The sequence below is a fragment of the Microcaecilia unicolor genome, chromosome 10, assembly GCF_901765095.1.
Source record: "Microcaecilia unicolor chromosome 10, aMicUni1.1, whole genome shotgun sequence".
NCBI lineage: Eukaryota > Metazoa > Chordata > Amphibia > Gymnophiona > Siphonopidae > Microcaecilia > Microcaecilia unicolor.
The window spans coordinates 167211003-167227552 of NC_044040.1; the positions used below are offsets into that span (position 1 = coordinate 167211003).

At 48.5% G+C, this 16550-nt stretch overlaps 1 protein-coding gene across 1 annotated transcript in view; it reads right to left on the reverse strand.

Annotated features, from left to right (window-relative positions):
• CUL3 (cullin 3) overlaps positions 1-16550 on the reverse strand; it is a 230913-nt gene that overhangs the window by 27478 nt on the left and 186885 nt on the right. The window contains exons 11-13 of the mRNA XM_030215800.1: positions 15449-15573; positions 15206-15302; positions 1416-1550 (exon numbers count right to left, since the gene is read on the reverse strand). Of these exons, the coding sequence (XP_030071660.1) occupies positions 1416-1550; positions 15206-15302; positions 15449-15573 (357 nt within the window). The remainder of the gene's footprint in view (positions 1-1415; positions 1551-15205; positions 15303-15448; positions 15574-16550) is intronic.

Genomic DNA, 16550 nt, shown 5'->3' on the forward strand with positions numbered 1-16550 from the left:
CTAGGTCACTTCAAACCTCCGACCCAGGCAGAGAAAGTATCTCCATAGGCTCCGAAATATCCACCCGTGAGCACTTAACTCCCACTGAGCTAGCAGCCTCTGGGGAACAAACAGCTTGAGAGGGGCCAGCTCTCCAGGCATTATACAGAGACCAAACAAACTCAGGAGGGAAACCAGAGCCCCCCCCCCCCCCCCCCCGACGCTGCTGAAGTCCCAATAACACTTCCCGCAGTCTCCGCGACGGACCCCCCTCGCTCCCATGGCGGCAGGTCCATCGCGTGATCCGCGGCTAAACTAGTCGCGCTTCCCGCCACACATGGGTCCCCCGGCGCCGGTACGGAACTTCCCGCCAAAACCGGCTCCATTGAGGCCGACCCGAGACGCGCAGCCAAAATGGCATTTCCCGCCAAAACCGGCCCTGCCGTTGCCAGCCCAGAATGTGCAGTCAAATCGCCGCCCAACACCTCCACCGACTCAGGGGAAAGCACGGGGGGCAAGAGCGCTGACAACGTAGGCTCCCCACAAATTTTACATTGGCCACCTTTCACTTCAACGCCGTGCTTCGCGCAAAACCAACACCTTGCCGGCTTAGACATAATGGCCGCGAACACAATAAAAAACAAACAGTTGCTTTGTGCTCTGACAGACTAATAGGCAAAACCGCCTAAAGCAAGAATGCCCTTGAAGACGTTTTATCTCCGGACTGCCACAAGAATGGCCAAAATATACGCCTTTTAAAAACGTTTATTTTTTATTTTTATTTTTTTTTAAACTTCGTTGCTGATGCCTAAAAGCCTCAAGGGTACAGAACGAGGTCTGTAGCAGAGATCAAGCAGTCCTCCAGAGGAAGAGCACAGGGGGAGGGACCCGGCCACCCGGGTGTGACACCCCACAGGGAATAAGAAGCCCCTTAGGACTTACACCCTGTAATAGAGATCCAAGTGTGGGTTCTCTAACATTTACAACCCAACCTAGAAACCCCAAACGGGCCTACCAGACTGAGTACACTGCACAGGCTGCACATTTCTACCCTCTGCTGAGACTGAGAAAATACTGGTTAGGAGAAGGTCTGCACAGGCTACTTGTATAAGAAGTTTTAGTGTTCTCAGTCTCCCTCTGCTGGTAGGAGTGCATAACCCAAGCATCTTGAACGGTCTGGAGGATTGCTGAGGAATCCTATTATGAACAAGGGGATTCCTAGATAACAGCTACCTGAAAGAGAATGTCAGCTTCTAGCAGAGAGACCTGAAGGAAGTCACTTAAGGAAAGACCCCAGCCAAGAGGTGCAATAGAGGAAATTGCTTTAGGCCATGGTGAGAGGCTTTCATTCAGAGAGGGGAGGGAAAGACCTTTATTGGTAATAAATGTTACTATTTTTGAGATCATCTAAGTTACATTTAGAATAAAACTAGTACCTCAAACGTGTATTTTTCTCTGTTGTTAAAGAGCATTAATATGGTCATCTGGAAAGTAGAGACTTGCAATATGTGCTTCCGTGTATTCGTGCCAGTTACTTGGGCACCTCCAACACCAACTTCTGAGCCATCCTCCTACAGTTAACACAAACAGCATTAGTTTTAGAAATATAAATACTGTAGTGGTCATGCTAGTTCGCTTGGATGCAAATTTATCACTTGCAACTTGTTTGCTGCACATTACTTCTTAATAGTGAACTTGGGATTGGTCTTGGGGGCTACACCCAATCATATAAATGATATACAAATCATTATTACCAGCAGTTTATTAAACGTTTCACAAATTATTTTCAAAAGATAAAGAAATGTTCACGAGCATATCAACAGGGTAAATTTGCTTAAACACAGGCTGATTTATTTCGCAAACAAGCCACCACAAGAATAAAGCACAGTTATACCAAATGTGATGATACATTATTATACAGCTAAGCAATACTGCTTTATAACAGGCATTCTCTGAGAATAACTGAATAAGCAAGCCATATATGTAGACATTTCCCAATGACATTTTTATATTATAGCTATTACTTTTTGCAATATAATTTGCATATGACAATGCAATACCATTAGACTGAGCAGGGAAATCTGAAATTAGCACTCTATAGTAAAGAACTGATAATTTCAAACTTAATTTACAAATACAAAGCAAGTGACTTATTTGAAAGCAGTCATTATCACCTTCAAAATAATCACATCATTATTGCATTAGGATGTTTGAAAAGCATACCGCCTAGCGGTTAGAACGGAGCAGCAGGAAACATGGGACCTGGACTCAGAACCTGCTTCTGCCATTTGTTGTGACCATAGGCAAATTACATTCTTTTCTACTTCCTCAGGTGCCCATTAGATTTTTTTTTCCATATTTTATTTTATTCTCAAATTTAACACATTTTCCTGGCTTGTAGGCCTTGGCCTAATTTAATCTTTGCTGCAACCTCTAATCAATGATACTAAAATACCATTCTCCACAAAAAGATTCAGATTAGCAGTGTTTTTACAGCATTGCAGTATGGGTTTTGTTCCTATCCTTACTAAATATTTAACAGTTCAGAGCCTGTGAAGTAGAGCGAAGATACTTACCTGTAGCAGGTATTCTCTGAGGACAGCAGGCTGATTATTCTCACACATGGGTCGACATCCACATCGGCCCGGGAACCGGTATTTTGCCATAGCAAAAATAAAAAAGGTTTTGCTAGAGTCTTCTGGCGTGCGTGCAGCTCGAATGCGCGGACTGACTTCCCGCCTGCCATGCAAGCGTGTACCTCAGTTAAATTAAAAAGCATAACAAATAACTCCAAAGGGGAGGTGAGAGGGATTGTGAGAATAATCACCCTGCTGTCCTCGGAGAATACCTGCTACAGATAAGTATCTTCACTTTCTCCGAGGACAAGCAGGCTGCTTATTCTCACACGTGGGGTATCCCTAGCATCCAGGCTCACTCAAAACAATGACCATTGGTCAATTGGGCCTTGAAACGGCGAGGACATAACATAGGTTAACCTGAAACTATATACAGCTAGCTGAGAGTGCAGCCTGGAACAGAATAAAAACGGGCCTTGGGGGGGGGGGGGGGGGGGGGTGGAGTTGGATTCTAAACCCCAAACAGATTCTGCAGTACTGACTGCCAAACCGGCTGTCGTGTTGGATATCCTGCTGAAGGCAGTAGTGAGATATGAATGTGTGGACTGATGACCATGTTGCAGCCTTGCAAATCTATTCAATGGAGGTTAACTAAGTGAGCCACCAACGCAGCCATCGCTCTAACATTATGAGCCGTGACATGGCCCTCCAGAGTCAGCCCAGCTTGGGATAAGTGAAGGAAATGCAATCTGCTAGCCAACTGGAGATTGTGTGTTTTCCGATGGCGAATCCCCTCCTGTTGGGATCGAAAGAAACGAACAACTGGGCGGACTGTCTGAAGGGCTTCATCTGCGCCACGTAAAAGGCCAATGCTTTCTTTGAGTCCAAGGTGTGCAAGCTGCTTTCGCCAGAGTGGGTATGAGGACAGACGGAACTCCGACACCACCTTCAGGAGGAACCTAGGGAGTGTGCGGAGGACTACTCTATTGTGATGAAACCTAGTATAAGGTGCATGTACTACCAAGGCATGAAACTCACTGACTCTACAAGCTGAAGTAACAGCCACCAAGAAAACCACCTTCCAGGTCAAGTACTTCAGATGGCAGGAATTCAGTGGCTCAAAAGGAGCTTTCATCAGCTGGGTGAGAACGACGAGATTCCATGACACTGGTGGAGGTTTGACAAGGGACTTTGACAAAAGCAAACCTCTCATGAAGCGAGCAACTAAAGGCTGTCCAGAGATAGGCTTACCCTCTACACGCCAATGATAAGCACTAAATGCACTGAGGTGAACCCTTACAGAGTTGGTCTTGAGACCAGACTTTGACAAGTGCAGAAGGTATTCAAGCAGGGTCTGTGTAGGACAAGAGAGAGGATCAAGGGCCTTGCTGTCACAGCAGATGGCAAACCTCCTCCATTTGAAAGAGTAACACCTCTTTGTGGAATCTTTCCTGGAAGCAAGACTCAGGAGACATCCTCTGAAAGACCTAAGGAGGCAAATTCTAAGGTCTCAACATCCAGGCTGTGAGAGCCAGAGACTGGAGGTTGGGCTGTAGAAGCAACCCCTCGTTCTGAGTGTTGGAAAACACTCCAATCTCCACGGTTCTTCGGAGGACAACTCCAGAAGAAGAGGGAACCAAATCTGACGTGGCCAGAAGGGTGCAATCAGGATCATGGTTCCACGGTCTTGCTTGAGTTTCAGCAAAGTATTCCCTACTAGAGGTATGGGAGGATACACATACAGAAGGCCTGTTCCCCAATGAAGGAGAAAGGCATCCGACGCTAGTCTGTCATGGGCCTGTGGTGGATGCTTGGAATGCTCTCCCGCGGGAGGTGATGGAGAGGAAAACGGTAACGGAATTCAAACATGCATGGGATAAACAAAGAAATCCTGTTCCGAGGGAATGGATCCTCAGAAGCTTAGCCGAGATTGGGTGGTGGGAGGCGGGGATAGTGCTGGGCAGACTTATACGGTCTGTGCCAGAGCCGGTGGTTGGGAGGCAGGGATAGTGCTGGGTAGACTTATACGGTCTGTGCCCTGAAAATGACAGATACAAATCAAAGTAAGGTACACACAAAAAGTAGCACATATGAATTTATCTTGTTGGGCAGACTAGATGGACCATGCAGGTCTTTTTCTGCCGTCATCTACTATGTTACTATGTAAGAACTGGGGGACCTTGTGATTTAACTGAGTGGCAAAAGGATCCACCAAGGGGGTGCCCCACGCTCGGAAGATCTTGTGGGCTACGCCCATGTTCAGAGACCACTTGTGAGGTTGTATTATCTTGCTCAGCCTGTGGGCCAGACTGTTGTTTATACCTGCTAGATAAGTGGCTTGGAAATACATGCTCTGATGGTGTACCCAACGCCACATCTGAACAGCTTCCTGACACAGAGGGCGAGATCCGGTGCCCTCCTGCTTGTTGGTGTAATACATCGCAACTTGAATGTCTGTTTGAATCAAGATGATTTGGTTGGACATCTGATCTCTGAAAGCCTTCAGAGCGTTCCAGATCGCTCGTAATTCCAGGAGGTTGATCTGAAGACCTGTTTCCCAGAAGGACCAGGCTCCTTGAGTGAAGCCTATCTACACAAGCTCCCCACCCTAGCAGGGATGACCCGTCGACAACACTTTTTGTGGCTGAGGAATTTGGAATGGTTGTCCCACGGTCAAATTGGACCGGATTGTCCACCAATGAAGAAAATATCGAAAATCAGTGGACAGCTGGATCACATCCTCCAGATTCCCTATAGCTTGATACCACTTGGAAGCTAGGGTCCATTGAGCTGATCTCATATGAAGACGTGCCATGGGTGTTACATGTACTATAGAGGCCATGTGCTCCAAGAGTCTCAACTGTGGACACCAGGGACAGGAGCTTGTCTGCCCGTGTCTCGGGAAGATAAGCCGGAGCTGTCTTCGTGTCCAGCAGTGCTCCAATGAACTCCAATTTTTGGACAGGAGTGAGATGGGACTTGGAGTCATTTATAACGAACCCCATAGCTCTAGCACCTGAATAGTCATTCGCATGGACTCCAGAGTACCCTCCTCCGAGGTGCTCTTCACCAGCCAATCATCGAGATAAGGAAACACGTGCACTCCCAGTTGAATAGCGACGCTGTGACAACCGCTAGACACTTGGTAAATACTCTGGGCGCAGACACCAGGCCAAAAGGCAGCACAAGGTACTGAACGTGCAGGGTTCCCAGCCGAAATCGAATATACTTCCTGTGAGAGCTGAAAGTATTGAGATGTGTATGTAAGCATCCTTCAAGTACAGAGAGCATAGCCAATCACTTTCCTGAATCATGGGAAGAAGGGTGCCTAGGGAAACCATCCTGAACTTTTCTCGGACTAGGGATTTGTTTAGGGCCCTTAGGTCTAGGATGGAACGCATCCCCCCTGTTTTCTTTTGCACAAGGAAATACTTGGAATAGAATCCAAGCCCTTCTTCCCCTGGTGGATCAGGTTTGACTGCATGGGCCTTTAGAAGGGCGGAGAGTTCCTCTGCAAATACCTGCCTGTGATGGTAGCTGTAAGAATGAGCTCCCGGTGGGCAATTTGGAGGTTTGGATTCCAGATTGAGGGTGTATCCTCACATCTCCTCAGGGTCTGGTCTGAGGATGGTCGGTCCCGGGGAGCCTGCACAGCTACTCCTGACATCAATGCGTCCCTCAATGTCAACGCCAACGACCCTGGTACTGATGTTGATGCACAAGTCGAAGGACCAGATCAAGCCCCAAAAGGTTTCTCTCGTTGGGCTTCTCGAGTTACTTGGGTCTGCTTCTTCATATGAAGGCTCAGAGCAAAGCAGCTGGGCTATGGTCGGGCCCAAGGCACTGGATACACCAGGAATGGGTATTGGTACCTGAGATGGTCCGGTTGCACCGTTTGAAGCCGCTGGGTGTCCTCGATGACATGGAAGAGAGAAACCCGACCACGCGGCCTAAAAAGCAGCCGCGTCGAAAAGAAAGAACTTAAAATTTGTGGAAAAAAACGGAGGATTTTTTAAAAAGGAAATCCTAGTTCTTTTTTAAAAACGGAGGATTTTTTAAAAAGGAAATCCTAGTTTTTTTTTAAAACAAAGTAAATAACTAGAAACGTGAAAAAAAAAAAAAAAACTCCCAATCTCAAAAATTCATTAAAAAATCAAGACCTCTCTCTGGCCAAAATGAGGAGCACAGGAGGAACCTGCCGCATCTCGTCGCGGAAAAAAGAGAACTAAGGTGCGCGCTGCACGTGCGCCAGAAGACTTTAGCAAAACTTTTTCATTTAGTTCCTGGGCCAACGCGGACATCGACCCACATGTGAGACTAAGCAGCCTGCTTGTCCTTGGAAAATAGGAGAATTACACAGCAGTGGATTTGAACAAGTCTACTGTCAAAGAACATTCTACCTAAACAGGCAAAATTCTGTTTTCAGATACTGGAATGGTATCTGGGAAATATCTGTAGAAAAATAACACACAGATATCAATGTGCCTTTTTCACATTTACATGACCCCCAAGAGTTAGATACATGCTTTTTATGGATGCCCATGGGGTTCTATGATGCAAAAAGGGAAAATTAGGTTCTTACCGTGATAATTTTCTTTCCTTTAGTCATAGCAGATGCAGCCATTACAGGTGGGTTGTGTCCATCAACCAGCAGAGGGAGATAGCACACTTTTTTCAGTGCCTCATACCAGCTTGCTCCATTGCCTCTCTTCAGTATTTGAAGCTTCCAAAGCAGTATGGGAAACCGCAATGGGAATAACATAAGCTTTCCTCACAGCGAACGATGGCCCTACAACAAAGGGCATTTACTCAGAATGGAGGGAATGAAACATCCTCCCGGAGGGCATAAACTCATCCTCCCGGAGGGAATAAACATCCTCCAAAACATGAAACTGGAGGGAATGAAGTCATCCTCCTTTAATTGAACAAGAATCCTGAAGACTGTTTTCAGACTTTCTCCCAAGGGCGGAATCTCCAGGAAACATGAACAGAACCTGAAATAGATTTACAGCAGATAGCAATCAGACAGAGAGGGATCATGGCTGCATCTGCTATGACTAAAGGAAAGAAAATTATCACGGTAAGAACCTAATTTTCCCTTCCTTGTCATCAAGCAGATGCAGCCATTACAGATGGGATGTATCAAAGCAATCCCTAGATAGGGTGGGAACAAGCCACACCACGCACCAGCACTTGCGCTCCAAAATGTGCGTCCCTCCTGGCAGCCACATCCAGCCTGTAATGTCGGGCAAAAGAGCTTAGAAGCCCATGCTGTTGCACTACAAATCTCTTGAAGAGAGAGTGCTCCAGTTTCAGCCCAAGAAGAGGAAATTCCTCTAGTGGAATGCGCCTTAAAGGCATCAGGCGGAGGCCGGCCGGCAAGCAAATAAGCTGAAAAGATAGATTCTTTGAGCCAGCGGGCAATAGTGGCTTTAGACGCTTGAGACCCTCTGCGAGGACCTGATAGCAAAACAAACAGATGATCAGAGGTCCTGAAAGAGTTAGTAACTTGCAGATACTGCAGCAGCGTCCTGCGCACGTCCAACAGGTGCAATTGCCCAAAAGATTCTGGAAACTCCTCCTTGACAAAGGAGGGCAATAAAATAGGCTGATTTAGGTGAAGCGCTGAAACCACCTTAGGCAAGAAGGAAGGCACGGTCCAAACCGTGACCCCAGACTCTGAAAATTGCAGAAAAAGGTCTCTACAGGACAGCGCCTGGAGCTCTGACACCCGTCTCGCTGAAGTAATGGCCACTAAAAAGATGGCCTTCAGTGTCAAATCTGTCTCTGAAGCACGCCGAAGGGGTTCAAAGGGAGCACCCTGAAGGGCTTTCAGCACTAGCCCCAGGTTCCAAGCTGGACAAGGTGCACACAAGGGAGGACGGAGCCAAGCACCCCTTTAAGAAACCATGCCACATCTGGATGAGCAGCTAAAGACACGCCTTCAACCTTGCCACACAGGGAGGCCAACGCTGCCACTTGCACCCGCAGGGAATTATAGGCCAAGCCTTTTTGTACACCATCCTGCAAAAAGTCCAGAATCGGCGAGACAGGAGCCCGCAGGGGTGTGATTTCTTTAGAAGCACACCAGACTTCAAACTGGCGCCAAATCCTGGCATAAGCCATGGAAGTGGAACGCTTGCGGGCTTGCAGGAGAGTGGTAATTACTTTATTGGAATAGCCTTTGTCTCTCAATTGCCAGGCCATAAGACCAAATCGGCCAGCGTCCTCCATGGTCACCGGACCCTGTGACAACAGGTTGGGAACCAGAGGTAACTGAAGGGGATCCTCTACGAGCATCCGTCGGAGGTCCGCATACCAAGGCCTCCTGGGCCAATCTGGGGCGAGGAGAACCACTTCTCCTGGATGCAGCCGAATCCGCAGGAGCACTCGCCCTAACAAGGGCCACGGAGGGAGCACATACAGTAGGCCCGGAGGCCAGGGTTGAGCCAAGGCATCCAACACCGCCGAGCGAGGATCTCTCCGTCTGCTGAAAAAGCACGGGACTTTGGCATTGATGCTTGTCGCCATTAGATCAATCACGGGCTTGCCCCACTTGGCACATATCTGCAGGAATACTTCGTCTGCAAGTTCCCACTCCGCTGGATCGATCTGATGCCTGCTTAGATAATCGGCTTGCACGTTGCTCTGACCTGCAATGTGAGCTGCCGACAGAAACTGTAGATGCAGCTCGGCCCAGTGGCAAATTTGTTCGGCCTGCGCGGCTAGAGCTCTGCACTGAGTGCCGCCTTGTCGATTTATGTAGGCCACTGCTGTCGTGTTGTCCGACATCACTCTGACAGCCAATCCTTCCAGGGTCACTTGAAAAGCCAGAAACGCCTGAAACACCGCTTTCAACTCTAGGCGGTTGATGGACCACTCCGACTCCTCGGGTGTCCATAGACCCTGGGCATGCTTCCCCTTGCAATGTGCGCTCCAGCCTTTCAGGCTGGCATCCGTCACCACTAGGCACCAATCGGGGAGCGACAGCGGCATTCCTCGCCGCAGCATGCTGTCTGAGAGCCACCACTCCATACTGAGTCAGGCCGCAGGGAGCCAAGAGAGTCTGCATTGATAATCCTGAGATACTGGAGACCATCTTTGGAGTAGAGCATACTTTAGAGGTCTCAGGTGCGTTCTCGCTCAGGGCACCAGTTCCATGGTGGCCGTCATCGATCCAAGCAGCTGGACAATGTCCCAAGCTCGCGGGCGGGGCATCCTCAGGAGCAGACGGACCTGATTCTGAAGCTTGCACCGCCTTTGCTCGGGTAGGTACACATACCCCGAGGCTGTGTCGAACCTGGCCCCCAAATATTCTAAAGACTGCGAGAGGGGTCAGGTGACTTTTGGCCAAATTGACGACCCAGCCAAGAGATTGAAGTACTGAGACCACTCTGGCTGTTACATGCTGACTCTCTGCAGCAGAGTTTGCTTGAATGAGCCAGTCGTCCAGGTACGGGTGAACCCGAATACCCTCTCGCCTTAGAAAGGCAGCTACTACCACCATAACCTTCGAAAAGGTGCGGGGAGCTGTGGCGAGGCCAAAAGGCAAGGCCCGGAACTGGAAATGCTTTCCCATCACCGCAAACCTCAGAAACTTCTGGTGCGGGGGCCAAATTGGTATGTGCAAGTAAGCTTCTTTCAGGTCCAGAGACGTGAGAAACTCTCCTGGCTGTACCGCCGCAATGACGGAGCGCAGGGTTTCCATGTGAAAATGCCGCACTCTCAGGGACTTGTTTAATTCTTTTAAGCCCAGAATATGGCGAAAAGACCCTCCTTTTCACGGCACCACAAAGTAGATGGAGTAGCGGCCGCAGCCGTGTTCGGCGGGAGGTACCGGGGACACGGCCCCTATCTGAATCAGACCTTGGCAAAGTCTCCTATACCGCCGCCCGTTTGGCGGCAGAACCGCATCGGGACTCCACAAACACGTCTCTTACAGGAGCGTCGAATTCTATTCTGAAACCGTCTCTGATCAGGTCCAAGATCCACTGATCTGAGGAAATGTTGGCTCACTCCTCGGCAAAGAGGGAAAGACGTCCTCCGATGACAGGACTCGAGGAGAGGGCCGGCGCACCATCATTGAGAGGGTCGCCCCTGAACTCCAGGCCTTGAGCCAGTGGCTGTGGAACGTTTGTCCGAGCGAAAGGAGTTCCTCTGCTGAAAACGGGCACGAGAAGTGAACCCAGCAGAACGTCCCGGGCGGTATCTTCGAGCTTCTCGGAAGCGAGGTCTGTAAGAGGAGTGGACCGCCGCACCCTTAGAGGAAGGCCGAGGCCTATCTTCGGGCAAGCACTGGGGTTTAGCCTCACCCAGGCCCTTCACAATTTTCTCCAACTCCTCACCAAACAGGAGAAGGCCTTGAAAGGGCAACTTCACCAACCTTTGCTTAGAGGCCATGTCCGACGCCCAATGCCGTAGCCAAAGAAGACGGCGAGCCGCCACTGCTACTGCCATGTGTTTAGCCGAAGCTCTGACAATATCATAAAGGGCGTCAGCAAGAAAGGACAAGGCTGACTCCATCCGCGGAGCCACATCTGAAAAGGGCTCCGCTCCATCACCAGGCTGTTCCACTGCCTGTTGCAACCAAGCCAGGCAGGCTCTAGCAGCATAACAACTGCATGCAGACGCCCGAATAGTGAGACCTGCAATTTCAAATGACCGTTTAAGTGCTGATTCCAGTCTACGGTCTTGAATATCCTTCAGGGCAACACATCCTTCAACAGGGAGGGTAGTTCTCTTTGTCACAGCTGTGACTGGGGCATCCATTTTAGGCATAGCAAAGCGAGCCATATGCTCCTCACTCAGAGGGTATAATTGCCCCATAGCCCTGGAAACTTTCAAAGGTCCCTCGGGGTCAGCCCATTGAGCCGAAATAAGCTCTTGGGTGGAGTCATGCAAAGGAAAGGCTCGAGCAGGCTTTTTGGTACTAGCCATCCTAGGATTCACAGAGGAGGCTGTGCCACTGGCAGGGTCCTTAATAGAGAGAGCCTGCAGGGCAACAGAAATAAGCGCTGGCAGCTCATCACGGTGGAAAATCTTCACCGCGGAGGGATCGTCCAGATCCTGAGTCACTTCTGCACCAGACTCTGGCTCCTCAGACCATGAAGGCCTGCCAGAGTCCTCCGAATCCTCGCAGCCCGACCACGGGGTGGGGGGGGGGGGGGGGGGGAGGGGGGGAGGGGGGGAATGGAGGTGCAGCACTCTCTGAAGGGGAAAGAGCCCTTCTGCGCTTCATATTCTGCCAATTATCAGGGAATAATGCCTCAGAGGGCATACCCAGGCTAGAATCCACCGGGGGGGGCATTAGAAGAGGCCCCTGCAGGGCTTTGTGGGAGAGCTCTTTTAAGCATGTATGCTTTATGTATTAAGAAGACAAAATCAGGGGAGAAAAACTCACCCTGGGCACCCGGATCTCTGCCGGGGCTAGTAGCTCTCATATCAGCCTCACTCCGAGTCTCAGCGGAGGTCGCGCCTTGTGGTAAATTCAAAATGGCGTCCGCTGCCAACTCAGAGCGCGAAGAATCGTCGCTCGCCATGCTCGGGCCGGCTCTAACGTATGTACAGCACGATTTACAGAGCCCCGCTGCTGATCTGCGCTTGCTACACTTGGAACAGCGCTTTACTGTCTCCGCAGCCATCGCCGAAAACGGCGGTAAAATTCAAAATGGCGGTTCGCGCCAAATCGCCCCGATCGCGGGCCCACCCCGGAGGAGTCAGAAAACACTCTTACCTCACTGGACCGAGTATCACAGTTCCGGTACCACAGAAAAAGGCAAGGAAAAACCTCTGTTCCTTTTTTTTTTTTTTAACGCTGTGAGGAAAGCAGAGGTAAATAGAACTCCGGAGGCTCAGGTGAGTGGGAAAGGCAGGGAAAGGGTGAACCTATGTGCCTGCATCCACTGTTGGTGGGGAAGGACAGGGAAAGCTAAGCAATGTGTCCACATCCACGGAGGTATGGGTAAGGCAGGGAAAGGGCGAACCTATGTGCCTTTAAAGTGAAGCTGCTATAGCCTCCAACACCCCTGCTAACAACTGGCAAAAGCACAGGAGCAACCTCCAGGCAGATTTTAGATGGAGCTCGAAGAAGCTGCAGCCACTCTGCTAGGGGAGATAGAGAATACTGAAGAGAGGCAGTGGAGCAAGCTGGTATGAGGCACTGAAAAAAGTGTGCTCTCTATCTCCCTCTGCTGGTTGATGGACACAACCCATCTGTAATAGCTGCATCTGCTTGATGACAAGGAAATACACAGATTGGGTTTAGACTGCTGAATATATATTTGGTGTTCTACTACAAGAATATGACCATTGTTCTTAGAGTTGTCTACTCTTTCCAAGATTGCAGCAAAATTATTTTTCCCCGAAAATTTAAGTGTTAATAAGAATTTATAATCATTGAGGCTTTGTGTCCAGAAGCATACACCACGTGTCAACTTCAGTAAAGATAGCAGTTGTGCAGAATGCAAGGGGTGTAGCTTTTAGAAGGTGGCCAAAACCGAAGCTGAAAGAGGAATAGCCCCCACCGCCATCGAATAGGAGGAGCTTCCCTCCAAGACCCACCCATAGGATCCCCATGGGCCTACTGCATCTCTCTTGGTGGTCTATTAGCTAGTCAGTGCAGGAGCAATCCTGTTCACTCCTGCCTATGCCATCTCTGCAGTCAAGATGCCACTGGAGACTGTGGCAGCTATTTTGAGTTTGGAGTCAGACCAGCTACTAGACCACCAGAAGATGTACAGTAGGGCCCGTTGAGAGGAGGGGGGCCAGAATATATAAATACTGGTAAAAAAGGCCCGTTTCTGTCAGAAATGAAACAGGCGCTAGCAAGGTTTTCCTCGGAGTGTATGTTTGAGAGAGAGTGTGTGTGTGAGAGATAGAGAGTGTGTCAGAGAGAGTGTATGTGAGAGACAGAGTGAGTGTGTGCCCCCTCCCTTTATGGTTTGAGGCCCCCCTTCCACCCCCACCTCTCTGGTCTCAGGACTCCCCTCCTCCCTCCCTCCAGCCACCCATGTCCAGCGACCCTCCTCCCCCCCTGCAGCCACCCACGTCCAGCCACCCTCCTCTCCCCTGCCCCCCCTCCAGTCACCCAGGCTGACGTCACTCACAGCTGATTCCCAGGCAGGGGGAGGAGTAGGGAAACAAGCAGAGCAAATGGCAGGGAGCGGCGCATCAAACGACCCTCCTCTCCCCTGCCCCCCCTCCAGCCACCCATGTCCTGCGACCCTCCCCTCCTCCCCCTCCAGCCACCCATGTCCAACAACCCTGCTGTCTCACCTGCCCCTCCTTCATCCACCCAGGTTGTGTAACCAATTCTTCGTGGCAGGCAGGAAAGGTCCCTGGTCCTCACTGTTCAAAATGGCCGCCGAGACTTCCAATGGCGGACTTGTGAGACTTCTGCTGAAGTCTTGGAGGCCGCCCTTGTAAGTATCGGCGGCCATTTTGAACAGCGATCCGGCAGCGGGGGAGCGTCAGCAGCAGGCAGGCAGGACCGGGGATCTTTTCTGCCTGCCCCGAAGAATTGGTTACACAACCTGGGTGGATGAAGGAAGGGCAGGTGAGACAGCAGGGTTGTTGGACATGGGTGGCTGGAGGGGGGGAGCAGGGGGAGAGTAGGGTCACTGGACATGGGGGGGGCAGGGGGAGCGGAGGGTCTCAGGACATGGGTGGCTGGAGGGGGGGGCAGGGGAGAGGAGGGTCATTGTTTGATGCGCCGCTCCCTGCCACTTGCTCTGCGTGTTTCCCTACTCCTCCCCCTGCCTGGGAATCAGCTGTGAGTGATGTCAGCCTGGCTACGGACCTAGCGCAGCAACTCCAAAGGAGCCATGGACACAGGCAGACACATTAGAACTTTGGTGGTGAGAATTATTATATAGGATAAGTCTGGAAACATGACACCGCACAAAATCTTTGAGTTTCAAAGTTGTAGTGGTACTTTAGGCTTTTTGTGGGTCCATAACACCCCCCCAAGGGTTCTCTCTCTCTAGCTGAGTCTACTGCACTGGAGCCATGCTTAGAATATAATTTAATTTTAGAATGATCACCTGCTCTACCATAAGACAAAAAGGTGACCACCCACCTAATAAACCTTTAATCTTTTGTATAATACCTTGGGAGTTGGCCTTTATCATCTGCTCTGTGTATACAAAGTAAGCCCTAGGTATTTGATGTTTGCGAAGTTCAGATGACACTGTCGGGGAGCATGATATCAGCAGTGGCATATACGCTAAGGGGGAGCATTAATGTTCGTTTTATGCTTAGTAATTTTATAGCCAGTGAGTGACCCAACCTGATTAATTAGGTCAACAATGTTTTAATGAGGTGCAAAGCTCTAAATGCCTAATTTTGATTCCTTAAAAGGTGCCCACTTAGATTATTAGTTCAATGCACTTTTCCTGGACAATTTGTTGCAAAGTACTCAGGATGAGGGCTTTATATAAAAATCCTAAGATGTCCCCAAATGTTTTTAAAATCGAAGGGCTTACATATGCGGAAGAGGAATAAAACTTTTACCTATTTTGTACCTCTTAAGAAAGCTGTAAAATATTCTTCATAAACAGTCATGACTCAAAAGCAAAAACAATTTAATTTTCTCATCAAGTCACTAAGATCGATCAAACTGAAAAACAGAACTTTGTTTTTAATTACTATACCTTTTTAACAGGTCCATAAAAAGTGGCATTTAGGTCTGCGGAACCCATGTGATGTTGGAGTGTCAGTTGTCGACCACTGTGTTTGGCTAAGTAAAATCTGAAATATATTAAACGGTATTTTAAAACAGTTTGTCAGACCTTACTAGTCACTCAGTGCATTTTCTGTCAGATACAGACCTATACAATGAATGGAAAAGTAAAAAGGAAGAGATTGGGTCTGCTAGCCAGCTTTCTTTTTTTTACCTTCTAAATATTTCAAAAGCATGCCGGGGTGCTGGAGGGATGTTGCACTTTGGTGTGGCTGACTGAGTAGGCCAATAACCTGTTGTGAGAACACGCACTGTAAGATCAACACCGCCTAATGATACCTAAGCAAAACAGAGGAAGAGAAAATATGAGTTAAGCATACTTTCCACTGAAGCTATTGATACTGTAAAGATCTCTTTTTTTTTTTTGGCGGGGCGGGGGGGAAACTGTTGTGTGTGGAAAGGACCACATATGTTAAGAATCGAACGATAAATGAGCTCAGAGTTTTTACACCTGGTGATGTTTAATGACATCACTCACTTGTGTGCCTGAATTAATCTTACTTGACAGAAAACTAAGCATTTTTACACATCTGCATTTTGTTCAGGAAACCAAATGTGAGAACCAAGCCAGATTTACAGTAAAATAGTCTTTTGTTACAAAAGCTGGTGTGCACGAGTACGATGATTATGACATGGAAAATGGAGTACAGAAATTTATATAATTTTTCCCTTAAAAAAACATAACAAAAGGCTCAAACACTAAGAAGTGTTAAATGGCTCCAAGCTAGAAACATTCAACTTAATTCAATTTCCATATTCCAGTATAAGAGAAAAGCAGGGTTTTGGGTACATTTTTTTCAGCAGATAAACTGTTCAACATATTGGTACATTATTAAATATCAGTCAGTCACCAAAGTGCAATAAAGCATGGATAACATGGACTTTTGCAAAACTAATATTCTGATGGATTGTTCCCAATGATGGCATCTTGGAAATGCACAATCATCATTTGTAAGGTTCTCAACCCAGTCCTTAGGACACACCAAGCTAGTACGGTTTTCAAGATATCCACAATGAATATGCAAGAGGTAGATATGCATGCATAGCCTTCATGCAAATATACCTCATGCATATTCATTGCAGATATCCAGAAAACCTGACTAGCTTTGCTTGCACCAAGAACTGGGTTGAGAACACCTGGTACAGTGCTACCAGGCATATGCAGTGCTTTACAGAGATAGAACTATAGAAATGTTTTATGGTAACACAGCAAACTGGCAATATCATGGTATTATTGAGAAATTTGTTAAGTATAC